The sequence below is a fragment of the Petaurus breviceps genome, unplaced genomic scaffold (genome assembly GCF_028583685.1).
Source record: "Petaurus breviceps papuanus isolate PSGF00001 unplaced genomic scaffold, PetGlider_PUasm1.0 287, whole genome shotgun sequence".
Taxonomy (NCBI): Eukaryota; Metazoa; Chordata; class Mammalia; order Diprotodontia; family Petauridae; genus Petaurus; species Petaurus breviceps.
The window spans coordinates 1,937,398-1,965,299 of record NW_027186029.1 but is presented as its reverse complement, the minus strand read 5'-3'; the positions used below and the strand labels follow the sequence as shown (position 1 = coordinate 1,965,299).

General features: G+C 45.2%; 1 protein-coding gene, 1 long non-coding RNA gene and 1 pseudogene across 3 annotated transcripts; 1 reads left to right on the top strand and 2 right to left on the bottom strand.

Annotated features, from left to right (window-relative positions):
- The window catches only part of LOC138167708 (zinc finger protein 850-like), a 55,036-nt pseudogene extending 54,404 nt beyond the window's left edge, over positions 1-632 (bottom strand).
- Positions 633-978: 346 nt separating this feature from the next.
- On the top strand, positions 979-5,398 carry LOC138167713 (uncharacterized). Its single transcript, XR_011169949.1, has 2 exons — positions 979-1,702; positions 4,856-5,398. It is a non-coding gene; the product is annotated as an uncharacterized lncRNA (long non-coding RNA).
- A 1,515-nt stretch (positions 5,399-6,913) lies between these two features.
- Positions 6,914-27,894, bottom strand: LOC138167687 (zinc finger protein 665-like). 2 transcript variants are annotated; one of them, XM_069096637.1, is made up of 6 exons: positions 27,672-27,894; positions 24,985-25,073; positions 24,138-24,231; positions 19,786-19,912; positions 16,347-16,442; positions 6,914-12,654 (listed from the first exon to the last, which is right to left on the bottom strand). In XM_069096637.1, the coding sequence occupies exons 3-6, from the start codon at positions 24,171-24,173 to the stop codon at positions 10,664-10,666; spliced, it is 2,250 nt and encodes a 749-aa protein (XP_068952738.1). In that variant the 5' UTR covers positions 24,174-24,231; positions 24,985-25,073; positions 27,672-27,894; the 3' UTR covers positions 6,914-10,663. The 2 variants fall into 2 exon arrangements, with proteins under 2 accessions (XP_068952738.1, XP_068952739.1); XM_069096638.1 differs by lacking the exon at positions 27,672-27,894 and adding an exon at positions 27,297-27,440.
- Between the last annotated feature and the right edge of the window lie 8 nt (positions 27,895-27,902).

The following is a 27,902-nucleotide window of genomic DNA, read 5'->3' as shown; positions in this document are numbered from 1 at the left end:
GAACACGTAATGGGAAATCATTGCAACGAGAGGGGAAAGCGGAATCATTGGAGAGGTGAGTGTGGATGCAAAGGGAGCTCCCCAGTCAGCGACCAGAAGACCGGGAGCCGCGAGCAGCGCGTCAGGGACGCCGGGGACCCAAAGGAGCCGAGGGCGGGGAGGGAAGCTTACGGACACAGAAGCCGCAGCGGGAGAGGGGCCCCACGGACACGGCGGGAACTGGCGAAGGGCAGCGCCCCGCGGCTCTCCTTCGGTGCCAAATGGAAACGACCCGATCCCGAGAAATCAGGCCGCGCGTGAAAGGCCACGGAGGAGGTGAGAGGCATCGTCACGGGCAGCCCCCCTCCCGTGGGGCCTCCGATGTGGGCACAGCCTGCGGGGGCCCTGCCCTGCTCCCGGCCCCAGGGCTGGGCATGGAAGGGCTGCGCGGGCAGAGGGAATCGGGGAGACCAGCGGCCCCCAGAGCCGGGGCACGGCAGCAGAGCCGCTGCCCAGACACAGACTGGGGAACCGGGGAGCAGGGAGGGGGCGGCCGCGTCCGGGGGCACGCCTGCCCGTTGCCCTCCCTGGAGCCTGCCAGGCCTCCGTGCCCTGGTCACCTACTCCAGGCCACTTCCTACAGAACGCGCCTCCTGCCCCTCTCTAGGGGTGAAGCCTCACCTTTCATCACCCCCGCCCCGCCCCCCAGCCCAGGTACCGATTGGTGGGTTTATAGCTCCTGGGTGGTGGACGCCGGGTCACCCCACGCATGCCCAGTGCCATCCTCCAGCCAGCCGGCTGCCCCGCCGCTGATTGGCTGGCACAGCCACTCAAACTGACAAATGGGCGTGCCCGCACGGGCCTGGGCGGGACTCGACAAGGAAGCGTCCTGCGCAGGCGCAGCTCTCCCGCAGGGCTGGGCCCCAGACGGCGACCTCGGGGGCGTTGCCCTGTCCCCCCCCCCCCCCCCCCCCGGTTCCCCGGGCCCCCCCCCCCCGGGGCCGGAACGGCCCCGTCCAGGCCCAAGGCGACGGCGGCGAAAAGGAGGCGGAGCCCAGGGGCCGCCGAGGCGTTCGGAGCGGCCGGGGCTCCTTTAGCAGAGGAAGTGACGTACCAAATCTGGCCACTCCAAGGGCTGCTGCAGTGTTTCCATGGTAACCCCTGGCTGTCTGCTCAAAGCCTGCTGGGAAATGTAGTGTACTGGGCCAGCTTGGCGGCGCTGCTGGGCACGGAGCGCCAGGCCCGGGGGCAAGATTTCTTCCTGAGTTCGAATCCAGCCTCTGGCACTTGCTAGCTCTGTGACCCTGGGCAAGTCACTTCACCCTGTTTGCCTCTGTTTCCTTATTTGTAAAATGACCTGGAGAAGGAAATGGTAAAACACTTCAGTATCTTTGCCAAGAAAGCCCCAAATGGGGTCAGAAGAGCCTGACCCGACTGAAGGGACAGAACTACAAAGGTGTAGCACTCTGGGAGGCCTCCTGTGCATGCCCAGAACGGAAGGCGGGTCCAAGCCAGGCCTTGCAGCTCTCCTACGGGCTCCGGCCAACCCTACTCTCAGCCAGCGGGATTGTCAATCACCCGCACAGGGTTGGTGATTGACCGACAATCTATGCTCTGTGTCTAGTCTTGCTCTCTAGTATCCCACCCCGCCTCCTTGGATCTCTGCTGAAGATTGATGGGGTGGTGAGGAGAGGAGAGGGTGTCTTTCTAATCTGTGAGCCCGGTCAGTGCGCTCCTGTGCATGATCAGTGATAGAGGTGTGTCTGAGCCCCCCGTCAGTGCGCTCCTGTGCATGATCAGTGATAGAGGTGTGTCTGAGCCCCCCGTCAGTGCGCTCCTGTGCATTATCAGTGATAGAGGTGTGTCTGAGCCCCCATCAGTGTGATCCTGTGCATTATCAGTGCTAGCGGTGTGTCTGAGCCCCCGTCAGTGCGCTCCTGTGCATTATCAGTGATAGAGGTGTGTCTGAGCCCCCCGTCAGTGCGCTCCTGTGCATTATCAGTGATAGAGGTGTGTCTGAGCCCCCCGTCAGTGCGCTCCTGTGCATTATCAGTGCTAGCGGTGTGTCTGAGCCCCCATCACTGCAATCCTGTTCATTATCAGTGACAGCAAAATGTCTATGAGCCCCCATCAGTGCGCTCCTGTGCATTATCAGTGATAGAGGTGTCTATGAGCCCCCGTCAGTGCACTCCTGTGCATTATCAGTGATAGAGGTGTGTCTGAGCCCCCATCAGTGTGATCCTGTTCATTATCAGTGACAGCAATGTCTATGAGCCCCCATCAGTGCGCTCCTGTTCATTATCAGTGGCTAGCAATGAGTCAGGGGGCATTTGTAGAGCACATTAGGGTTTGCAAAGCAGCTTAGTCAGACAGATTTACTAGGGCAGCATAGTAAGAATATTTGGTAGAAAACATCTACCTAAAGGTCTAATAATCATTCTTCCACTGAAGGTAGCTCCCAGGTCTCCAAAGTCCTTTTGCTGCTTAGGTATGGGGTCAATTTCTGCTGGGCTCCTTGGAGAGTCCTGAAGCTACCTTTAATCATTGTGTTTAATTTGGCATCTGCTCCCAATACACATACTGGTACCAATCATTTTGGTTCCTGGGATATTGATAAATGTGATGGGAGATTATCCCAAATTAACAAGGTCATCCTCTAGTAAATGAGAGGGACTCTTTATCTCCTCTACCAAATGATTCCCTCTCAGTAGTAACTAGAACTTCTCTTTCCTCCAAGCTTCCAGACACTAGGATACCCTGGTTCTAAACTTGTCTGGTATTTTATGCAAAATCAACAAAACCTGACCCATTTTCTTTAGACAGTCCAAATAGGTCTCCAGTGATAGGTAGTGGTGTCTTAATTTTACCCAATGCCTTGCTAGGACTTTGACATTTAATCTACTTCCTGTGATTAATTGAAAAGACTTGTCTAGACCTGGTTCTGACATAGTTAATGAAGCCTCTGAAGACTCAATTGAGGAGCTGTCACCTGACACTTTTTTTTTTTTACTTTAAGTGCCTGTGGGAGGGGATTAATTGATTCTATGGCCCCCCCCCAGTATTATGTCATGATAAGTCTAAGTCCTTTTTATCTACACTATGCGAGGCATGTTGTTGTCATGCTCATGTTTATCAAAGAAACTTGCTTCAAATTATTTTCACAGTTACTATCACTGACTATATTTCCCTCCCACTGTTTATTCTATTCTCTCTCTCTCCTTTCACTCTTTTGCTTTTGAAAAGTGTTTTGCTTCTGACTACACCATCCCCCAGTCTGCCCTCCTTTCTATCATCCCCCCTTCTTTTATCTCCTTTCCCTCCTACTTTCCTGTAGGTAAGATCGTTTTATATACCCAATTGAATGTGTATGTTATTAACGCTTTGAACCAGTTGTGATGCGATGAAGGTTCATTCATACACCATCACCTTCCCCCTCTTCCCCTCCACATTGATGTGAGATAATTTACCCCATTGTGCCTCTCCCTTCCTCTCCAGATACATTCCTCTCACCCCTTACTTTTATTTTTTAGGTATCATCCCTTCTGACTCAGCTCACTCTTGTGCTCTCTGTCTACATATACTCCTTCTAAATACCCTAATAATAAGAAAAGTCTTGTGAGTTACATATATCAGCTTCCCGTGTAGAAATAGAAACAGTTTAAACTTATTAAATCCCTCATGGTTTCCCTTTCCTATGTGCCTTTTTATTCTTCTCTTAAGTCTTGTATTTGAAATTAAATTTTTCTATTCAAGTCTGGTCAATTCATGAAGAATGCTTGAAAGTCCACTATCTTATTGACTATCCCAATTTTTCTCTTGAAGGATTATATTCCATTTTGCTGGGTAGGTGATTCTTTGCTGTAATTCTAACTCCTTTGCCCTCCAGAATATTATACTTCAAGTCCTTCAATTCTTTAATGTAGAAGCTGCTAAATCATGTGTTATCCTGACTATCCATGATTCTTGAATTGTTTCTTTCTGGCTGCTTGTAATAGTTTCCCCTTGATCTGGGAACTCTGGAATTTGGCTATAATATTCCTGGAAGTTTTCATTTTGGGATCTCTTGCAGGAGGTGATTAGTGGATTCTTCCAAATTTTATTTTACCTACTGGTTGTAGAATATCAGGGCAGTTTTTCTTGATAATTACTTGAAAGATGATGTCTAAGATCTTTTTTTTTTATCACGGCTTTCAGGTAGTCCAATAATTTTAAAATTATCTCCCCTGGATCTATTTTCCATGTCAGTTGTTTTTCCAGTGAGATATTTCACATTATCTTCTAGTTTTTCATTCTGTTAGTTCTGTTTTTATCATTTCTTAACTTCTCATAAAGTCCATTCTAATTTTTAAGGAATTATTTTTTTCAATAAGTATTTGGACCTCCTTTTCCATTTGGCCAATTCTACTTAAGGCATTCTTCTCCTAATTGACTTTTTGGACCTCTTTTACCATTTGGCCTAGTCTGTTTTGTAAGGTATTATTTTCATCGTTTTTTTTTGTGTCTCCTTTACCAAGCTATTGATGCATTTTTCATGATTTTCTTGCATCACTCTAATTTCTCTTCCCATTTTTCCTCTACCTCTTACTTGATTTTCAAATTCCTTTTGAGTTCTTTCATGATCTGAGACCAATTTATATTTTTCTTGGAGGCTTTGGATGTAGGAGCTTTGACTTTGTTGTCTTCTGAGTGTGTTTTTTCATCTTCCTTGTCACCATAGTAACTTTCAATACTCAGGTTTTCTTTTTCCATTGTTTGCTCATTTCTCCAGCTTGTTTGTTGCCTTTTGAGTCTATGTTAAAGTAGGGCTCTGCTTCTAGGGTAGAGGGCTCACTGTTCCAAGTTTCAGAGGTTTCATGCAGCTGTTTTCACTTTTCAGGTCTTCCAAGGTGGTCAGATCTAAGGAGAGGTGTTTACTCCTCTCCTGGCCTGTGCTCTGGTCTGTGAGGGGCCACAAGCACTCTTTTCTGCCCTGTCACTGTGAGGAGGGTCCTTTCTCCACTGCTGCCACAAGTTCTGTGCTAGTGCTGGGACTGCCACCCAGCACTGGGGCCCCGATCCAAGTATGGCAAAGCAGCAGAGTCCTGCCTCAATGCCAGCAAAAAGACCCCTGTAATCTCCTTGGCTGAGAGGTCTGGAGACAGCTGCTGCCACTGCTGATTCAGTCGCTCCCAAGTCCTGCTGGGGCAGCCTGCACTGGACTGCGCTCCATTCTTACCCAGGTGCGACAGACCTTTCCTGCTGACCTTCTGAGTGATCTCAGCTCTGTGGGCTGAGAGGTCTGGAAACCACCACTGAAGCCTGTTCCAGGTTTCTTGGGGCTTGATCTGCACTGGCACAGCCTGAGCTGGACTATGCTCCTCTCTTACCCTGGTGGAACAGACCTTTCCTGCCAAAATTAAAAGTTATCTTGGTCTGAAAATTTGTTTCACTCCATCTTTTTGTGGTTTCCACTGCTCCATAACTTGTTTAGAGTTCATTATTTTAAAGGAATTTGGAGGAGTTTGGGGTGAGAACTCAGGACTGCATGTGGAAAGCTGAGCTTTGGGGTTCAGTTCCCACTGCCTCCATCCCTGCTCCCTGAGGTCTTCTCTGCAGATGTGCAATGGGAGGCCCAAGCTACAGGCGAGGAAGCTGAGGCCTGGCCAGTACCAAGTCCAGGGTCCGTGGCCCATGTCTGAGGCCGGACTGGAGCTCGGTCCCTGTGCTCCATTTGCCGTGCCTTCCAGCTGCCCTGGGTTCCAGCTGGAGCTTGGAGGAAGCGGGGAGTCAGTGCAGGCAGGAGAGAAAGTACATCCTGGAGTCTGGGGGTAGCTTCAGGTTAGGGCAGCGACCCCAGACCAGTGTCCTAGATCAAGGGATGTGTGGGAGAGGGCTGGGAAAGAGGAGGGCTAGGCTATGGAAGGCTTTGAATGTCAGGCAGAGTTGTTTTATATTTGAAACTGAAGGTGATGGTGAGCCAGAAGAGTTTCTGAGTGGTGTGTGTGTGTGTGTGTGTGTGTGTGCGTGTGCATGTGTGGGCCACAGCTAGTGAAAATGTCCAGAGGGAGGAGACGTATGATCATGTGGGAGATGCTGACTGACCAACCAGCCAGGAGGCCAGCATCACTGGAAGCTGACCAGTCACGTCAAAGATGAAGTGGCAATTTCTAAAGGAAAATGAGATATTACATGAACAAGCTAACTCGCAGCAGAGCCTATGACGTGGTAAGACATTAGCCAACTGGGCAAGGTAAGGCCCTCTGTGAGGAATAAGATTATACAAACCAAAGCCCCAACTCAGTATGACCTTTCTATTACCTGGAGCCGTTTGGGCACAGGGATCCTGAGAACGTGAGGGCTGCTCCTGTCCTGGGACCCCGGCCAGGTCCTTGAGAAGAGATATGATAATGGCCCAACTCCTGGAACTGGCCATCCCAAGGAAACCTCGCTCTTGGGGGGGGGGGGGCCTTGGAGGGATTGGCCTCCCTCCCCGGCCTCACACCCCCACATGATGCCTGCTAGAAACACCTGGCAGGCAGCATGCCCTCTTTGTTCTCAGCACTACTTAAACTGTCAGATCCAGACCCCAAATTGGAATCTCACCCACGGAGGAGACATCCTGCCCAGGACCCTCCCATGTGGGACCCTGACGGCTGTACCAGGCTTCCCCAGCGTGTGTGGTCAGGTGTTGGAGCTTCCCAGTAACGGTGATGCTTGTAAACACACACACACACACACACACACACACACACACACACACATACATACCCACTATTAAACATGGTTACTCTTATTCTGCTATCTTTAAGCCTCTTATTCTGTTATCTCCGGTTTCTTTTTCACTTGCCTATACACACACACACACACACACACACACACACACATATATGCATATATTCTGAATAAATATTGTAAAGAAATTGCCTTGAGTATTTCTTGGAGTGCATTCTGTTTACTCAAATCCTGAACCTCCTTAATTGGACACATGGACTTCTCTGGCAGACTGGTGGAGATTGCAAACCTGTCCTCAAAGCTGTTTTAAAGTAGATAACAAAATGCATAGGACTACAAAAGAAGCCCAATATCGCCACACAAAGTTATCCAAAAAAATGCTTTTTAAGTTCATAGTCCTTAGGTTAAGAATCCCTGATGGCTGGGGGGAAGGGGGTGTTCCCCCTTAGGTTTTTAATTCTCTGATTTTCAGGAAACAATGTTAACTTGGGCTAAAATTATTCTTATTTTTTACATCCATAAGGTCTCTATCATTTCATGTGAGGTGAAACGAGTGTTTGTTGCTGCTGGAAGTCTTTCATTATATGTACACAGCTCCTTTGGTTGTAAGATCCGAGGGCCCCAAGGAAAGCTTTTGTTCTGGAGCGAAGCCTTCCTTCAGTCATTGCTCCCTCGGGTTCTTCCTGACATGAATTCTCTTCCTTTCATAGGCTCTGTTCTCAGGTGCAGAGCCATCCCAGATGGATTATAGTCATAAGGTTTCTCTCCCTTTTAAGTTCCCTTATGTTTATTAACCTGTATGATACAGCAGAGACTTCACAATTCAGCCCAACAGTAAGTTTTTATTAAATGCCTCTGGGGATTTAGGCACTTATCTAATACCAAGACAAAAGAAAATGCTTCTCATTCCGCAGTAACTTCCATTTACCTACATGTGTAGACATTTCACTTGGGAGGCATCTCTTATCACATATCTTTTTCTTGTCTGGTCCTGCTCCTCACCTTACACCTGGCCCACCACAATAGCCATGGGAAGGGTTAGCCCCAGGCGTCTCCCCACGCCAGTCCACCCTCCATTCAGCCACTAAACCGATTTTTATTAAAGTGAAGGTGCAGCCATGTAAGCCCCCCCCCCCATTCTGATGGCCCCCTACTGCCTCCAGGAGCAAGCACAGAACTGCTCAGAGCCCTGTATAACCTAATCCCACCTTTGGTTTCTTACATCTTATTCCCCAACACATACTCTTCAGTCTAGTGCCCCTGGTCTCCTCCTGTTCATTCCACAGACATGATGCTCCATTCCCAGACTCCAGGCATTCTCTCTGGCTGTTCTCCCTCCTCCGGACCTCCGCATACTAGTTTCCTTCAAGTCCTAGCTAAAATCCCATCTTGGGAAAGCCTTTCCTATTTGTCCAGGGGCTGGGGGAGAGAAAGGAGGAGATTGCATAGCACCTGCTATATGCCAGGCACTATGCCAAATGGCTGTTTTGTTTCTACAAGTATCTCATGGGGCATTTTTAAAATTACTACTATATACACACGTTCCAGGGACTATCATTTGCTTCTTTTGGCATCCCTAGGGCTTAACACAGTGACTGGCACACAGTAGGTGCTTAATGTTTATTGACTCATTAACACCCCTAATTCTGATTGAGTCAATGGAAGCTGGGTGGCACAGAGTGCTGGGCCTGAAGTAGGAAGATGAGTTCAAATCTGGCCTCAGACACTCACTAGTTTTGTGACGTTGGGCAAGTTACTTAACCTGTTTACCTTGGTTTCCTTTTCTATGAAATGGGGATAATAATAGCATCTACCTCCCAGGCTTGTAATGAAGATCAAATGAGAGGATAATTGTGACATGCTTAGCCCAGGGCCTGGAATGTAGTAAGTGCTATATAAATGTTAGCAATTAACATATGAGACATACACCAATCACATACAAGGAAAGGTTGGAGGTAGGGGCACTAAGAAGCTGGAAGAAGCAGGAAAGACCTCCTACAGAAAATGGGATCAAAGCTGAGTTGTTGTCATGGTCATGGAATTTGAATTTGAAGATCTCTTTGTGTTGACAAAGGTAGCAGGTACTTAGCACTTAGTAATAGATCAAGCCTCTGTTGGGGAAACAGAAGGTATGAACTCCTGTCTCCTGTTGCTGATGTTAACAGGAAGGGGGTGGCTGAAACAGGAAGTAGCTAATGCTATGTATATAAGAAAAGTCCCAGAGAGGCGCAGTCAAAATTTCTTGGGACCAGCATCTGGTGGCAGAGCAGCTACAGAAGAGAGAATGGAGAACTGAGCCAGAATGTCCTGAGAACTTGTGGTGGTGGAGCATCTTCTTAGCAGAAGCCCAGGAGCCAGGAACCCAGGAGAAGACTGAGGAAGCACAGTAAGCATGACTGAGATGCTGAGACTTTGTTTGTGGCTTGGTTGAGCCTTGAATTCCCAGGAGCAGAAATTGAGGATTTGAGATGGACTAGACCCTGTGAACTTCAGGGTGGAGCAGGACCTACCCAGAGAGCTGGACAAGGAACTGGGAGCTGCCTGCCATTGAACCCAGGTGACAGTCTGGTGAATCCAGGTGGAATCTGGGGCCATGGAAGGGGATCCAGGGAATCTGAGAACCAGCCTCAAGTCAAGAAGAAAAGACCTCTCCATGGTACTGAGCAAGGATGGAATAGTAGTTTACTAGTGACCCAGGGGTGGAGGGTTTGCATATGATACTTAATTGATTGCTGAATAAGTGACTGATTGAGTTAGTAACAGTGCTCCATGAGTGGAAGACTTTTGACTTTGAGATGATTGTTCTTTGTTCTACATATTGTGACCGCTTTGGTGAGAACTCTGTGACCATTTTAATGACAAGCTGTTTGTGAATATAAGTTGTGATATTGTGAGTGCTGAACCTTGATTTTCTGTGGATGTTTTGCTTTGCTATTGAATAGAGTGTTCACTATACTGTGTAATCAGAACCACAAAAGCTGTTCACAGTAGCATTCCTCTGGAAAGCTGCTAGTGCATGGCATTACAGTTGTGAAGGAAACAGTGATGCCAGGAAGCACATATAGTGAGAAAAGTATCCCCAGCTGGTATGGTATGAGGCATGGGGGACAGCCCAAGCAAAGGTATAGATATGGAAGATGGAATTCTGTGTGTAAGAAGTATCACACATGTTGAACCACCATAGCTGGGCTGTAGGGAGAATGAAGAGCAGCCATGTAAAAGTTGCATGGAAAGGCATAAAGGGGTCATGCTGTGAAGAGCTGTAAATGCCAAACAAGAGTTTATATTTAATTATAGAGGTAATGTTGAGTCACTGGGGTATCCCAAGTAGGGACGTGACATGGTTAGACCTGTGCCTTAGGAAAATCACTTTGGCAGCTATGTGGAAGACAGATTAGGGTGGGATGTAATTTGATGTAGGAAGACTAGACAGGTATCTATAGCAATTAACCAGGCAAGAGGTGATAAGAGACTGAATAGGGTGGTGGCCCTGTGAGTAGAGATGAGGGGATGGGTGAGAACAGCAGGATTTGACAACTGACTAGATGGAGGGTGAGAGCAGAGAATTGAGAATGACACTTAGCTTGTGCAGTTCAGCAGACAGAAGGAAGATGATGCCCTTGAAAGCTAATTTGGAAGAGAAGTAGGTTTGGGGGGAAAGCTAATGAGTTCTGTTGTGGACATGTGGAATTTGAGATACCTTATGGGATCTCCAGTTCATAATGAATAAGCAGGTAATGATAGGAGATTGAACTCAGGTGACACTGGATATATAGATTTGGGAACCATCTATAAACATGATAAATTAACTCACAGGAGACGAAGAGGTCATTAAATGAAAGCACTTAGCAAAGAAGAGGGCTAGGACAGAACACTGGAGTATACCCAGTTAGTGGCATGACATGAAAGAGGATCCACCAAAGAAAAGTGAGAAGTAACCAAACAGGCAAAACAAAGGAATGAGAGTAGTGATTCATTCATCATGTTTCTTCCCAACGTGAATTCTCTGATGTCTTTTAAGATCTGATCTTCGACGAAAGGCCCTGCCACAATTCTGACATTCATAAGGTTTCTCACCAGTATGAATTCTCTGATGCTGCTCAAGTTCTGCCCTGCGACTGAAGGCCTTATGACATTCATTACATTCATAAGGTTTTTCACCTGTATGAATTCGGTTATGATTTGTAAGATGTGATCTCAAGTGGAAGGCCTTCCCACATTCAACACACCCATAAGGTTTCTCTCCTGTATGAATTCTTTTATGTCTTTTAAGTTCTCGGGTGTGACTGAAGGCCTTGCCACATTCCTTACACTCATAAGGTTTCTCTCCAGTATGAATTCTCTGATGTTGATTAAGTTGTACTTTAATTCGGAAGGCCTTCCCACATTCTCTACATTCATAAGGTTTCCAACCAGTATGAATTCTCTGATGTTCAGTAAGAGCTGAGTTCAGGCGGAAGGCCTTCCTACATTCACTACATTCATAAGGTTTCTCACCAGTATGAATTCTTTGATGTTCAATAAGAATTGAGTTCAAGCGAAAGGCCTTCCCACATTCAGTACATTCATAAGGTTTCTCTCCACTATGAATTTTATGATGTTGAGTAAGCTGTGCTTTTAGTCGGAAGGTCTTCCCACATTCAATACATTCAAAAGGCTTTTTACCAGTATGAATTATCTGATGTACAGTAAGTGCTTTGTTTCGGCGGAAGGCTTTCCCACATTCATTACACTGATAAGGTTTCTCTCCAGAATGAATTGTTTGATGTTCAGCAAGACTTTTGCTCAGGAGGAAGGCCTTGCCACATTCATTACATTCATAAGGTTTCCCATCAGTATGGATTCTCTGATGTTTAGTAAGAGCTGTGTTCAGGCAGAATGTCCTTCCACATTCTTTACATTCATAAGGTTTCTCTCCAGTGTGAATTCTCTGATGTCCAGTAAGGTGTGAGCTCCTTCGAAAGGACTTTCCACATTCATTACATTTATAAGGCTTCTCACCAGTATGAATTGTCTGATGTTGCTTAAGCTGCCCTTTTAGTCGGAAGACCTTCCCACATTCACTACACTGATGTGGTTTCTCACCAGTATGAATGGTCTGATGTTGATTAAGCTGTGCTTTTAGTCGAAAGGCTTTCCCACATTTATTACATTCATAACGTTTCTCTCTTGTGTGAATTTTCTGATGTTGAGGAGTCTGTGTCCTTAGGTTGAAGGTTCTTCCATAGTCATTATGTTTGTAAGATTTCTTCTTAGGATGAATTCTCTGATGAAGAGTAAGTTCTTTCTTCAACAAGAAGATCATCCCACATTCATCACATATATAAGGTTTCTCTCCAGGATGAATTCTCTGATGCTGAGTAAGCTGTGTTGTCAGGCCAAAGACCTTCCTGCATACATTACACTGATAAGGATTCTTTCTGGTATTAACTATCTGTTTTTCAGTCAGTACTGTATTCTGCTCAAAGGCATTCCCACATTCATTACATTCACAAGTCTCTCTGGTATATATTCTGTAATTTCCAAGATGGGCTGAATCATGCGAGTAGGATTTCCCATATTCATTACATTTAGAAAGAATTTTCTTTGAGCACAATTTATTACATTTTCTCACATTTGCGTGTGGTCTGAAGAATTTTCTATGAGCTTCATACATACCGAGACTCTTTTCATCTCTTTGCTGTGGGAAAAGCATTGGTCCTTGAAGGACATTCTTTGCACAGTCTATAGTATAGTCAAGGATTCTTGATTGATTTGGAGGCTTCATCTGCATGAATGTCACTTGCCAAGACCACTGCTCCTCTTGGTTCTGCTGATTCTCTATTCTGGAATCACATTCCAAGGCTTTGTCCAAATTGGAAAACCAGGGACCACCTGTCCTGAGGTTTTCCTGTATCAATTCTCCCACTGAAATGCCCAACACTTCTTGAGATGCTTCTCTGTATTCATATGGAATCTCCCACTCTGAAAGAAATGTGAAAATGTGAATTTTCCTTACTGTTTCTGTACATCCAACTAGAAAAATCATTCCCTAAATCTACTTTCCAGCAAAATGCTCTATAGTTCTAGTCAAATAGACAGACTACCTCAGCAGTTTGTATTCTTGGGTTGGTCGACCCAACATGTACCTGTCACATACATCTGCTTCTGGGACTTCCTTACTCTATCTAATACCACTAATCTACTTTTCAATTTTTAAAATGACTATCACATAATTCTGAAAATAACTGCTTTTTCATGTAATTTTGAGACCTTTTAATGGCAGAGTTATTTTCATTTCCTATTTCTATGGATTATTTCCTTTGATATTCTCAGACTTTTTATTTTTCCACATAAAGATTTTAACAATAGTCTTGCTATTGTTTTGTCTATTTTGACACAGTACTGCTTTCAAAACAGACTGGCACAGTATTACAAATGATTCTGTAAAAATTCTCTTATTTACATGTTTTCTCATGTCCCCAGCAGAATATCAGTTCCTTGAATTCAAGGATTGCTTCTTTCTTCTCTCTAGATCTCCTGAACAAAGCAAAGATTGGCAAATAGTTGTTTTCTAAATGCTTGCGTCTGAAGAAACCTACAGATCCTGGCAGGTTAGCTTCCAGCTATTTTGTGCCCCCCCCCCCGCTTAAACACATCCTAAATGGAACCTTTATTTCTACCTTTATCTCTAACTTCTCATAGCTTTACAAGGAAATATTATGATCTTTCTGACTTTGTTTCTTGTACTGATAATTTGCTAAAACAAGTTTGTCAATTAATTTTAAGGTTGATTTTCCAGAGTTTTCTAAGTAAATCATTATATCATCTACAAATAGGTATACTTTTGTCTTTGCAGGTACTTATTTCCTTCTTTTTCTTGTTTCATTGCTATAGGCATCATATCTAGGAGTAGCTTAAATAACAGTCACAATAGAAGACAACCTTATTTCACTCTGATCTTACTGAAAATCTTCCCATGAATTTCAGTTAGACATGATTAGTTTTAGACAAATGCATTTGACAAATTAAGGGAAGATCCATGTACTCCCATACTCTTGATGGTTTTTAACATGAATGTTTTTTTAAATGGATATTTTATCATAGTTTTCTTCTTTATTGACTGACTTAATTTTATTATTAGCATAACATGGATAAGCTAATATCAAAAGACGGTAACAATTTTCAGAATGCTTGCTCGTGTCTTATTGCATTGTTCATGATGAGCATTTGTAAAAAAAGACTACCAATCTCTATGCCAACATCTGTTTCATCAAGGGAGAGCATGATTATAGCAAATTCAACAAGAATTTCTAAAATAAGGAAATATGAATTTAATGCTAACTTATTTTAATGTCAGGAGGACACTAGAGAATATGGTGCCTCTGAAAGTATTCCTGGTACATGGTTGTGAGGATGCCGTGTAATATGCAACCTTCTTCTGTTGCTTCTTCATAACTTTGTTTTCCCCAAACATATTTTTCACCATATTCTCTAGTGTCTAAAATTTGTTACTGTCTTTAGATATTAGCCTCTACTGACTTCAGATCCAGTGCCCCGTCCACGGCACCACTCTACTACCTCATGAATTAGATGTCTCTTCTAAGCATTTTAAAATTTGTTTTAAACTCCCTTCTTCTCTCTGGTTTATAAGGCAATATACTGTTCTTAATCACCCTTCCAATATGATCACAAGATTTTACAAATGAGTTTACACTCTCAGTTGGCGCTGCCCTCAGGCAGGTCATCCGGTGCTTGCCGAGGCACTTTGGGGATGCTTCGGGTGCAGGGCAGACTACCCCCTTGGCTCTCCTGCTCCCATGGGCCTTCTCGTTTCTCCAAGTCATTCACAGCCATCGCTCCTTACACCCCTTGGCATTAGGGATGTTCACTTTATTGCTAGCTTGTGGCTACCACAAAGAGGGCTAATTTCAGCACAGATTATGGACCTTTGTTTCTGTCTTTTCCTTCCTCGGGCCTGGGTCCAGCAGTATCAGGTATCCAAGTACAGTGGGTGCAGTGCTTGAACTTGGAGTTGGGAAACCCTGGGTTAAAATTCTCCTACAGACACTTAGTACAGCGTAGGCCAAAACTGTCCAATCTGCAAAAAAACCCCATGGAGGCTGAGCTTCTAGCCAATCACACTTTATAAAAGGGCCTCAGACCTTCCTCACGATCTGAGATGCCTCCTTTCCCCAGGTCCTTACTTCTATAGGGTCTGATGCCCAAACAGGCCAAAGAGACCTGGTAAAAGACGGAATCTGTCTTGGCTCATAGACCTTGATTTTGCCTCTCTAGGAGGGCCAGAAATGGTGCGTCAGCATGGCTGGTCACAAGATGGGCTGACTAAGTGGCCACAGGACCACCACCTCCTCACGCTGGACAAGAGAGGGTGGTCCGGAGGTACAAAAATAAACTGGGGCACTTTCTGTTACACCAGCATCCCACCCATGCCAGGCTTGGACATGGAATGTGAGAAAAACCAGATGGAGTGATCTTTGTCAACATTCTTGTGGTTGTGCAAGGGAATTAAGTGAATGTTAGGTTTGAGGCCCACGATAAAGGCCTAGAAGAACCTGTTCTAACTAACTGTCCCCCTCTGATTTATGTGAAATACAGATTAACACACGTTGATTCTTGTACTATTTTCGGATGTCTGACTAAATGCACATTACGAGATGAGTACCTCCCTACTAATCACTGCTCCTTTTGGATCACAGTGAACTGGTCAATACTAATCGGAGGGGAGGAGGGTCCAAATGGGTCAGTCTTCATAGCAGCTGTGTGGCTCCCAAGTTCCTTATCCTTATCCTCTCTCTCCTCCAGTTCCTTTATCTGCAAAAAGGAGAGTGGACTGAAGACGCCTTCAGTTCTACAATTACGCTCCTCAGACTGTAGTGGGAAAGCTAGGTCCCAGTGGATCTAGAGCTGGGCTCAGAGAGACCTCACTTCAAATCTGGCTTCAGACACTTATTCGCTGTGAGACCTGGGCGAGTTAGATAATCTGTCTGCCTCAGCGTCCTCATCTGTAAAATGGGGAGAATAATAGCAACGACTTCCCAGGGCTATTGTGAGGACCAAACAAGAGCTACTGAACACCTTTAGAGGCATGCCAAGCAAGCAACCAGCCTTTATGAAGCCTCTTCTGTATGCCAAGGTCTCTTCCGGGAATTCAAGTACAAATGACGTCCAGCACTGACTGTTCCCTATTTTTCTTCCTGCCTGTTTGCATATAGTTTTTGCACATGTGTTTACACACATATAGTGTGAGGTAAAACCTCAGAGGTGTTCTAATTTGCTTTTGAACCATTTTGAAAATAGTTTGTTCATACATTGGTGTGGAAAGAACATTTTAACAAAACAATCCTAAGAATTCATAGAAGAGGCCCCTTAGCAGAAAAAAAAGGGAGCAAAGAGGTCATATTTTACTTTATGGCAGTTTCTAAATAATCCTTGAAAAAACAGCACATGAATAAATGAGCCACGAAGTGAGGTAAAGCAGGAAAATACCTGCTGATCAGAGGGTAACCCTAAGAAGAGGAGAAGTGACTGGTCTATGCCCAATGAAGGCACCTTCTTCTCTAACTCAGGAGGGACATGAGTGCAGGGAAGTCAAGACATTGACTCGTCCGGGAGACAAGGAGGCTCAGGAAATTCACCCCATCTGGCCCACTCACCTGCACGGCTGCCCCTTGGGACTGCTCTCTCCAGCATCCAGGGTGCTCCCCCTTGCTCCAACTGGCAGATCAAATAGGGTTTAGAAAATACAAGTCCTGCTCAATGTAAATGGGAAAGAGTCCAGGTCAGAGAAGCAGCTTAAATTCAATTGTGAACAGTACTCTTTGGGAAGAAGTGGTCCTAGGAGGAAGGCCCCGGGCAATACTGAAGCAAGCATATGTTGTACTGGGATGCTAAGTACAATGGCAGGTGAATTACTTGGAATGAGTGTAATTTTCATATGGTTTCATTACATGACAGCAGTGGTCACGAATATGTAATTCCACGAACCTTATGCTCCTATAGAATAGCTGAGCCTGACCCCAAGGAAGTGGACTGGGCTAGCTTCCCCTCCCTTAGATAATTCTCTGTCAGATGAGGGCCAGATTTCTTGTCAATCACATGTGTGTCGTGTGCAAAAGTTGTAGCTCTTAAAGAGCACACTTCAAGGACTGTTAGCAATATTACAACAGCTATGGGGTGGGGAAGTCGAGAGTCTCAAGGATAAATCAGCCCATGATGAGATAGGATCACATTGAGGCACAAAGGAAGATGCCCCTGAGAACATAAATGTCAAGAACTGACAACCTGTTGCTGCAAATCAGCCTGACTGAGCCCAGAAAACAGAGACCCTCAAAAGGCCTCAGGAGCTGCAGGAACTGTCAGTGATCCCTTCATAGTATGGCACTGGCTTCTTGAAGGTGGACGAGACATGAGGCCAGTTTAAAAAAAACAGCTGCTGAGTAATGACGCTATAGAGGAAAAAACACTTGTCAAAGTCAAGATAATACAAAGTCTAGAAAAGCGAGGATTGGAAAAGTTCATTTTTACCGGTGAAGTTCACTTTTTCATTTAAGGTTATGCCAAAATCATTGTCAGATATCCAAGAAAGTCTGTAAGATCTGAGCATTTTTGTAAGACTGCACGACATCAGGGCGGCCAGGTGTCTCATGGGGTAAGAGCACCGGCCCCAGAGTCGGGATGACCTGTGGTCAAATCTGGGCTCAGACACTTAGCATCACACCCAGAAATAACTGGCCATGTAACCTTGAGCAAGTTAACCCCAATTGCTTTAAAAAAAAAAAAAACAACCGCATGACATCCATCCAAAAAAGTCATATGGGAACCTTTTACTTCCAAGAGACCTACAGGGCTTGTCCCTAATGAGAATGATGAACCCTGATAAATAGAGTGGTATACTGAGAGCAGAACTGTTCCAGAATAAGAGGAATTCTCCAAAAACGGTGTAATATTGCAGTAAGACCTTGCACCATGCCATCTGCCACAAAAGATTAAGAAACCCAGAATCTGGAGATAAATATTCTGCAATTGCCTGGAAAATCACTGGACACTAAAAATGTTTTTTTTTTTTTTTTTTGTTTTTTAAGTTAAATGTTAGATGTTTGTTTTGGAGGCATTCATTATCTCTCTTTTCCACTGCCCTACAACCACCAAAAGAACCATTAAAAACAAATAGGAAAAAACATGCCTGTTGCAGCAAAAAAAATCCCATGTTGCTCAGGTCCATAGAAACACAGCTCACTCTGCACCAGTGACCTGTTACTTCTCTGGCAGGAAGTGGGCAGTGTGTTTCATCCTGACTCCTCTGGACTCAAGGTTTCCCATCACAGTGATCACAGACCTAAGTCTCTCAAGGCTGTAACTGTCATTTTATGAGCTGTTCTGCTTCTGCTCATTTCACTCTGAATCGACCAAAGAAACATGCCCAGTATCCTCGAAACCACCCATTTCGTAACTTCTTACAGGCCAAGAATATTCTATTATGTTCATATACCATAATTTGTTTAGCTGTTCTCCAGTTAATGGATGCCCCTTAGTTCTTAATTCTTGCCACTACAAAAAATACTTATATATTTTTCTGTGTGTGGATCCTTTTCCTCTTTCTTTGTTCTCTTTGAGTTATAGGTCTAGTAATGGCATTGCTGGGTCAAAGAGTATACATGTTTTCGTAATTTGTGAGGCATAGCTCCAAATTGCTTTTCAGAATGGCTGGACAATCTGCAGATTCACCAACAATGTACTAGTGTGACCACTTTCCTGCAGCTCTTTTAATATTTTACTTCTCCACTTTTGTCATCTTTGCCAATCTGGCAGAACTTCAGAGCTGCTGGAATTTGCACATGTCCCACAGTGATTTGGAACATTTTTTCATATGATTATTGATAACCTGGAATTCTGTCTTTGAGAACTTTCTGTTCCTGTCCTCTGACCACTTATCTGGGCATGGTTCTGTTATTATAAATTTGGATTACTTGAATGTATATCTTGGATGTTAGTCCTTAACAACAGAAACCTGGTACAAAGAGTTTCCCCAGTCACCTATTTCCTTTCTAATTTTAACTGCATTTGATTTGTTTGTGCCAAACTCTATGATTATGCACAATTATAATTGTCCATTTTTTCTTCTGTGATACTTCTTTGATCTTTTGTTTTGTCCTCTATCCATAGATCTAAAAGGTAATTTCTTCCTTGCTCCAAAGTCACCTGATTTAAAGACCCCAGAAAATCTATGGGCTATAGGCAAGGCCAGACTGAGAACAATGAACTGCTCTAGGTATCAAGGTATGCCTACTATCCAATGTAAGAAAAGTGTGGTTTCATGAAGAATTAAAAAAGAACATGTCAACATCTTTTGAACTCATTGTTAAATCAAGTTAACTAACACATACAAAGGACCTACTATGTGCCTAGCACCCAGTTACATGCTGGGGATACAAAGAAAGGAAGAAATAGTCCTTGCCCTCGAGGCACTTGCCATCTGACGGGGAGAACGATATGCAGACAACTGTGCACAGAAAGATATTGCCAGGAAAAATTGGAGGGAACCGTAGAAGGAAGACAAATTATATAAAGCAAGTTATTGCAGCCCAAGGATATAGTGCATATTTATATTTTTTAAAAGACATAGTTATAAGATTTATTTTACAAGCCAATAAATTTAATTCTTTTTTCCCCAGTTAATTTGTACTGCACTACAGTATGGAGGAAAGAGAGTACAAAATGGACTTGAGTAAGGAAAGAAAATGTGTCTTCCTTGACCTGCTCCTTGTTAAGTGAAGACAAACCATTCATGTCTTTAGGCATCTTCAGGGGCTTGAGGGAAGAATATCAGATCTCAGTGAAAAGAGAGGGAGGGAAATTAAACCTTATGGACAACAGTTCAGGGGTTAGTATCAAGATGTTTAAAAAAAACAAACCCTTTCATCTATGAATAAATAACATGTCCTGTCTCCTGGTCACAAAAGATTTAGAAATTTTTAGTCATATGTGCTAAGGACCAATTGCTCAATAATCAAGACATCACACTGAATTTGCTAAGGGATGAAGCAGAAACCCTCTAATGAGCAGAGTCTGGGTTACAGGGGTAACCATCCTTACCCAGGCAAGCCAGGGTCCTATAATTCTCCAGTATCACATCTTTATACAACTGCTTCTGTGAAGGGTCAAGGTACCCCCATTCCTCCTGGGTGATGTCCACGGCCACATCTCTGAATGTCACTGACTCCTGAAACACAAAATGAAGTAAGCTGGTGTTCCTTTTTGATTCTAATGTTTGCTCTGTTAAATAAAGGGCCAAAGTGACCTACTTCCTAGCATCTCATCTGAATACAACTAACATGAGGACTTTAAGGTTGACAGCTGGGAAATCTTGATAGCAAGAACTATTTGGTGACTATGGGAGAACTGTCTATTTCCTAATTGTGACCTAGCTGACAGGAACGTGGATTTTGATTTCTTTTTTTTTTTTTAAGCAATTGGGGTAAAGTAACTTGCCCAAGATTACACGGCCAGTTCTTTTGTGTAGGTGTCAAGTACCTGAAGCAGGAACTGATCCCGGGTCTCCTGACTCTGGGGCCGGTGCTCTTACTCAGTGCACCAGCTGGCCACCCCTGATTTTGATTTCTTAATGTCAGTTAAAGTCAAGTCATTTCACACAAGATATCCTACTGCAGAGCAGCAGAATTTGCCAAAACCAGACAAGTCAGGTAAAACAGACCTCAGAGGAGGCCCTAAGAAGCCTCAGGGACAGAAACAGGAGAGACCTATCCCACTCAGCCGTTGTCAGACTTCATTCCAATATTATGTTCTGTCTGGGATGCCGGGGTTCAAGAAGCTTATCAATTAGCTGGAGGAGGACAACCGGGAGAGTGAAGGGCACAGTGATGGGAATGCAAATGTAAAGATCTTCCCTGTCCCTACACTAAAGTGCACCTGGAGCCTGGGGTCGGAGGCTTGTTTTTCACTAGATACTCCTTGATTGGCCAGTGAGTCAATAAGGTTGTTACATTCTCTGAGCCAGGAGAAGGCTATATAAGCCCTGATGTGTAGCTTTGTTTTGGGGCTCACTTTGAGAAGTGTTCTGTGATTTGAGCTGGATTCTGGGAAGCCGTTGTTGAGAGTCCCCCGGCTTTGAAAAACTCAGATGTTGATTTGGTATGGATGTAATGGTTGGACAATTTGGAAACTGTCTGCTTGATCTGTTTCTCTGTCTTCATGATTCTGTCTGTATATTCTGAAGTTCGGGGTGCTGACCTTTTTCCCCTGAACGAAGTAAACGATACATGTTTGACTGATTAAAGTAAGCTTGTGAACCCATTTTGAGTTGCTTTCCTTTATCAAAGCAGATCCAAGAACCTGTATTGGCAGCCAGCCTGGGGACGCTGGGGTGCTTGCTGCTACAGGCACCGAGTCCATGTCACTGAGAGCTAGTAGAAGGAACCGGTGAGCTGGCTGAATGGAAATGGAGGGGTGTGAGGGAAGAGCCGGACAGCGGCCATGTGAAGGACAGATGAGACTTCTGCAAAGTCAGGAGCCATGGAGGGAGGTACAGCAAAGTTGTCACTTTTTTGCAGATATGGTAATGTATTTTTAAGAAAACCTAAAGTCGACTAAAAATTCATTTGAATCACTAATAACTTCAGCAAAGTTAAAGAATATATGACAAAGCCACAAAAATCATCAGTGGTCTTATATAAAGGCAACTAGGTGATGCAGTGAATAGTCAGGAAGACTTGAGTTCAAGTCCAATCCCAGACACTTCCTCACTGTGTGACCCTGGGCAAGTCACTTAACCCTGTTTGCCTCAGTTTCTTCATCTATAAAATGGAGATCAAAAATAGCATATGGATCAAATGAGACAGTATTTGTGAAGTGCTTCACAGATCTTATAGATCAAGGCTAGCTACTGTTGTTATTATTTGTAACAAAACCCAGCTGGAAAATAACAACAAGCTATGCAACATGGCAGTGTATTTACCAGGATGCACCCAGGAACTATAAGAATCAAGCTATAAAATGCTCTCTTTGAAGAAATAAATCTAAACCTAAAATTGAAAAAACATTCACTTTCACCAGTTAGGTCATGCCATTCTAATAAAAATGACAGTGCTACCTTTCTCGGTGCACTTACTCAGTGCTGTACTACTCAAAACTCCAAAGGAATATTTTGTATTCCTAGAAAAAATAACAATAAAATTCATATAGAGGAACAAAAGGTCAGGAACTTCAAAGATAATGATGAAAAAAATGAGAATAGGGTTTCTTGGTACCAGATTGCAACAAAATAGTAATCATTAAAACAATTTCATGCTGGTCAATTAAAAGGAAGTCAATCAGTGGAGAAGATTAGGCAGAAAACATATGGAAGCAAACAAACAGTATTTCCCAAAGACCTCAGTATTGGGGGGGTGGCAGGTGGGAGAGGCATACTATTTGACAAAAAAACTAATTGGAAAATTGTAAAGAATTCTGACAGAAATCGGTTATAGACTCATCTCTCACACCAGACACCGAGACAAGCTCCAAATGGATACATGACCTAGGCATATAAGGTCACATCATAAACAAATCAGAGGAGCGAGGGAGAGTTACCAATCAGTTCTATAGACAGGAGAAGGATTCAGAACTAAATGAACGAGAGAAGGAATCACACCAGACAGAATGGACCATTTTGATTATATAAAATTCAAATGTTTTTGCACAAACAAATCTAATGTAGAAAAATTTAGAAGAGAAACAGGTAACTAGGTGGGATGGGGCAGGGAATCTTTGCAGCATGTTTTGCTAATAAAGGTCTCACAACTACAATAAACAATTTATAACAGCAAGGACTACTCCCCCGTACATAAATGGTCAAAGGATACAAACAGTCACTTCTTAAAGGGAGAAATCCAAGCTATAAACAATTCTCTAGATCACTAATAATCAGAGAAATGCAAATTAAAGCAACTTTGGGGCCCCCTCACTACTGTCAGCCTCGTGGAGAAGACCAACGAGTCAAATGGCCAAAGCTGGAGGCCTGTGGAAAGACAGGCACACTGGAGACCTTCTGGTGGAGCCACAAACTGGTCCAAACATTCTGGAAAGCAGTTTGGAAGTAGGCCCAGAAAGTTACCGAGATGTACATCCCCTTTGACCTCGCTATATGACAAGTCCACCTAAAAATGTGTCCCCTGATTCTTTTTTTTTTTTGTTTTTATTTTTAGGGCAATTGGGGTTAAGTCACTTGCCCAAGGTCACACAGCTAGTTTTGTGTTAAGTGTCTGAGGTCAAATTTGAACCCAGGTCCTCCTCACTCCAGGGCCGGTGCTCTATTCACTGCACCACCTAGCCGCCCCTGATTCTTTTTGTAGTAGCCAGGCATTGGAAATGAAGATGTCCTCCTGTTGAGGAATGGATAAACAAACTGTAATATAGGAATATAATGCAGTATTATTGTGCCAAAGGAAATGGACAATTTCAGAGGAAGTAGGGAAGATCTTTGTGAACTGATACAGTTCCTAAATAACACAAGAATTTTAAAATTCTTTTTTTTTGTTTGTTTTTTGGAGGGGGGAAGGTAGGGCAATTGGGGTTAAGTGACTTGCCCAAGGTCACATGGCTAGTTTGTGTGTATGTGTGTGTGTGTTAAGTATCTGAGGCCAGATCCCAACGCAGGTCCTCCTGACTCCAGGGCCGGTGCTCTATTTACTGCACCACCTAGCCACCCCCTAAAAATTATTTTCTCAACAAAAGGTAGAGGCCTAGATCTGCCTTAGGGATGAGCAGGAGAGATGAGGAAGTGATGATTAAGATTAGAATATTACAAGTTAGGAAAGATGGATCAAAAATGATAAGAGGGAAAAACCAGGTAGCACAATACCTTACGCTGATAAAATGAAAAATTATAACCTAATAAAAACTAATTAATTGGTACCTAATTAAATATAACCTTGGCAGTGAATGAGCTCAGCAAGAAAAGTGATTTGCAGAAGGGATTAGAAAACAAAACCTCTAAATTTACTGCTTATAAGAAACACATGTAATGCAAAGGGATGCATAGAGCGCAAAGCAAACGGCTGGGATAAAAGAGTGAGGTGTGATTTGTACAATGGAATGGTCACACACACACACACATACCTACATACCTACAGATACATATAGATACATACACACATATGCGCCTCTCAGATTCCCCTGAAAGCTATGGAAATAATGATCACATGTTAGGCAACAAAATTAATAAACCAATGGAGAAAAATAAAAATCTTAAACATATCCTTTAGCGTCTCAATAACGGAAAAATGAAGGAAAGGGGACTCCCTAAATGGACACTGAAAATGTGAATGACAACCTAAATAATAAACAGAGTGAAGACCGTATCCTACAGACAATTAAAATGATATTAAAGAGACTAAGACAACACATGGACTATGAAGGTGGTATTTCAGGAAAGAGCAAACACCACTCACCCTCTGGGTACCAGCTATGGGGAGTATCGGGGCCATCGGAGCCTCTGCAAAGCTACCTTCTCCCAGGAAGGGGCGCGCTCATCAGACAGCAGAGCTAGAGAAGAAAAGGGTACAATGAGCTAAAAACTGTCCCTTTCTTGCAGTTCCCAGGTCCAGGGAATTGTGATACCTACACAGCTTTTTGCCAAGTTGGAAATCAGAATGAAGTTATAAGGCATTTCCAGAATTAAATCCAACTCATTAGGGAGACAGAAACAAGAGGGCAGGGGTGAGACAGCAGCAAGGTAAAGGAGCCCCGAAATCCAGCACGAAGGGACCTCACCTTGCAGGGGCAATGAACAGGTGCCAGGTGTCAGCTCACTCACCTACTCCCCATTTCTGTGTCACGGAGTAAAGGTAGACTGGGGAGAGGACCTGAGCCTAGGGGTGAGGTTCAAAGGTGAGGAGAGGTAACAGGTGCTATGGATTGTGGACTTAGCATGGAAAATGGTCTGAAGCAAGCTGCAGCTGCATGGTTCTGAACCCAGGCATGGAGTAGGGTCTGAGTTCTGGCCAGCTCAATGTGAAGCCCATGGTGGAATCCAAGACCCAAAGGGAGCCTGTGAGCTTTCAAGATCACTGAGAGGGGCAGAGACTAGTAGTAAGCTCTGGGAACTCCCACTAGGGGTAAGTTCACCAGGCTGGTGCTTAGACCCAAGTTCAGGTCAGGAACTTGCATAGCTCTGACCAAAAGAGCAAAGATCTGACTCTGCCCCGATCAGATCACTTTGGGAGCCCTAAAAAAATAACGGGTCTCCAGTCTGAGCTGTCCGTGAGATCCTGGAATAACACAACACTCAATACCCACCAAAAGCAGCAACAATACCAGCCCAGGTTTTCCCCTCCAGAAGTACACAGATCCTGGGTCCAAGATAAATTTCAAGGTCAGGAAGGAGGCTGCAAGAATAAACAAACAAAAGGACTCCATCATTAAATGTTATTATAGAACAGGGATGCTTAAAAAAAAGAAGAGAAATCTCCAAAACATTTACAAGCAGGGCCTCAAAGAAAACGACAACTTGTGTATAATTTCAACTAGAAAGAAAATCAATAAGTTGGACCAAGAAGTATAAAACCTTACTCAAGCAACAAATTCCTGAAAATTAAAACGGCTGCCAAATGAAAGCTAATTAATGAGACAACAAAAAAATATTAAGACAAAGTTATAAGACTGAAAAAGTAAAAGAAATGTAAAATTAATCTTAGCAAAGATGACTCACCTAGAAAACAGATCCAGGAGGGGAAAAAAAAAAGTTAAAAATCTGGCTACCGGAGCACCATGACCAAAAATAAAGCTTAAACATCCTATTTCAAAAAATCTTAAAAGGAAACTGAAAAGGATCTTTTAAAACTAAAGGGCAAAGCAGAAGTAGAAAAACTTCACCGGCCACCTCCTGGAAGAAAGCTGAGAATGAAAACTCCTAGAAACATCACAGACAAAATGCAGAGTTTCCAGGTCAAAGAAAAGAATACTACAGGCAGCCAGAAAGAATTCAAGTATGGAGGAGCTACGGTCAGGATCACCCACAATTTTGCAGCCACCAGCATAAAGAAGCAGAGAATTTGGAATACGGTATTTCAGAAGGCAAAGAATATGAGGTGCCGGCCAATGATAACTAAACCAGCAAAACTGAGTATAATGCTACAGGGGTGAAAATGGATGTTTAATGAAACAGAGGCCTTCCAAGCATTCCTAGTGAAAAGCCCGATCAAACATAGGAGGGAAGGGAAGCACAAAAGGAAATCGTGAACAATAACCGACCGACCAGAGATGACACTTCCGTTCAGATATCAGTACTTGATGGGCCTGTGCTCTCTGGCCCCTACCAAGGGTCACAGAGGGAATCTAGGGAGATAGAGTTCAGGAATGGCTCTGAGGAGAACAGAAAGAAAGGAGAGTTAGGACAATTGCCTCCCATAATAACCAGCGGGTGGGGAGTCCAAACAAACTAGGCAAAGAGGCAGCGGCTGATACTTCAACCATCTCATCCCAACCGGTCAAAGGTGGGGAAACGAATGAACACAAATGTATGCGCGCACACACACACACACACACACAGAGTTGGGCACAGAAATCAATGGCTTCCAAGCATTCTTCTTCCTTGGACAGTATTTCATTTTTTTCCACTTGCATGTAAGGACGATTTCTTTTGTTCTTTGCTTTTTGGAGGGCAGTGACTCGCCCAAGGTCACACGGCTAGTTTTTGTGTTAAGTGTCTGAGGCCGGACTTGAGCCCAGGCCCTCCTGACTCCAGGGCCGCCCCAGGACGCTTTTTAACATCAATTTTTCAGCACGATTTTGAGCTCCAGACTTTCCGCCTTCCCCTGCCCTGCCCTCTCCTTTTGCTGTGGCGCCAGCCATTCGATGTGGCTCATAGGTGCACAATCGTGGAAAGATTATTTTCGCGCCTCCCACTGTGAAAGAAGAAACACTCCGCAAAGAAAGACCAAACGGGCGGGCAGCTGGTGGGGGGCAGGGCAGTCGGGCTTCAGGGACTTGCCCAAGGTCACACAGCTTGCTCCTGACTCAGGAGCTGGGCCCCCTGCGGCCCTGGAGGGGGTTTTCTATGCTAAGCCTTCCACGCGGGGTGTGCTGCGTGACGTCCGCGCCCCCCGCCCCCCAGCCCTGGTTCTCGGGCCGCCCTTTAGTGTGAGAAGGCCCGGGGCGGGGTCCCGGCCCTGCAGCTGGCCTCGCCTCGGCCCACGCACGTGCGGGGGCTCCAGGGGCGCTGCCGCACCTCGGGGATCGGCCTTCAAGGCCCCCCCTGGGGTGTGTAAGCACGGATGAGGCGCCTGCTGTATGCGGTCGGGCCTGGGCAAGCGGCGCCCCCTTGTCTCCTCTGTGCAATGGGCCGGGAAGGGCAGGTCCCAGCGCTGCGCCCTGCGGGGTCCCGGGGGGCCGCCCACGAAGGGGCCCAAGGCTGAGGGGGAATTCCGGGCGGGGCTTGGGGGAAGCCGAGTGGAACCTTCCGGGGCCCGGGGGCGGCCCCCGGGCGGAGTCACCGGGCTGAGGGGCACGAGGGCGGGCCGGGGAGCTAGGGGCCCCCGAGGCAGCGCTCTGCACGGGCGCCCCCGGAGGGCCTGCGGATCACATCGACCCTGCGATTTCCCAACTCCCACCTCCGCGCCTTTGCGCGGGCTGTGCCCCACGCCTGTCAAGTGCAACCTCCTCGCTTCGGCTTCCGGGTCACGGGCCCCACAGGCCAGAGAGTAAGACCCATGTGGCCCTGGTGGAGCGCATGCTCAGCAGAGCCCAGCCAACAAAAGGCTCACGGCCCCACAACAGAAAGAGCGGCGGAGCTGCTGATTGGCTCGCAGGCCACGCTCGGCCTCGCGTCGGCCAATGGGGATGTCCGCTTGGGAAGGGGAGGGGTGGGGCGTGGAATCATGCGAGCGCATGCGCCTCATTATCCGCCATGGCGTTCCTCCCCCCTCTCCCCACCCTTCCCAGAAGCGGGTCCCCGGCCCGAGGCGACCTCGGGCTCCCACACTCACCCCGACTCGGGCCCACGTGAAGTCGGGAGGCAGAGAGGAGCCGAGGCGGCCGCGAGCCTCCTAGCATGACGGGGAAGAGGTGGCGGAAGTGACGTCCTCGTGGCCGCTTTTCTTTACCGATCGGCTCCAATCCTTGGAAGATCCCCTGCGATGATCCCCGCCTCTTCTGGGCCGCGCCTGTCTCCACGGCAACGCCAGCTTGGCCAGGCAAGGCCTTCTGGGAAGTGTAGT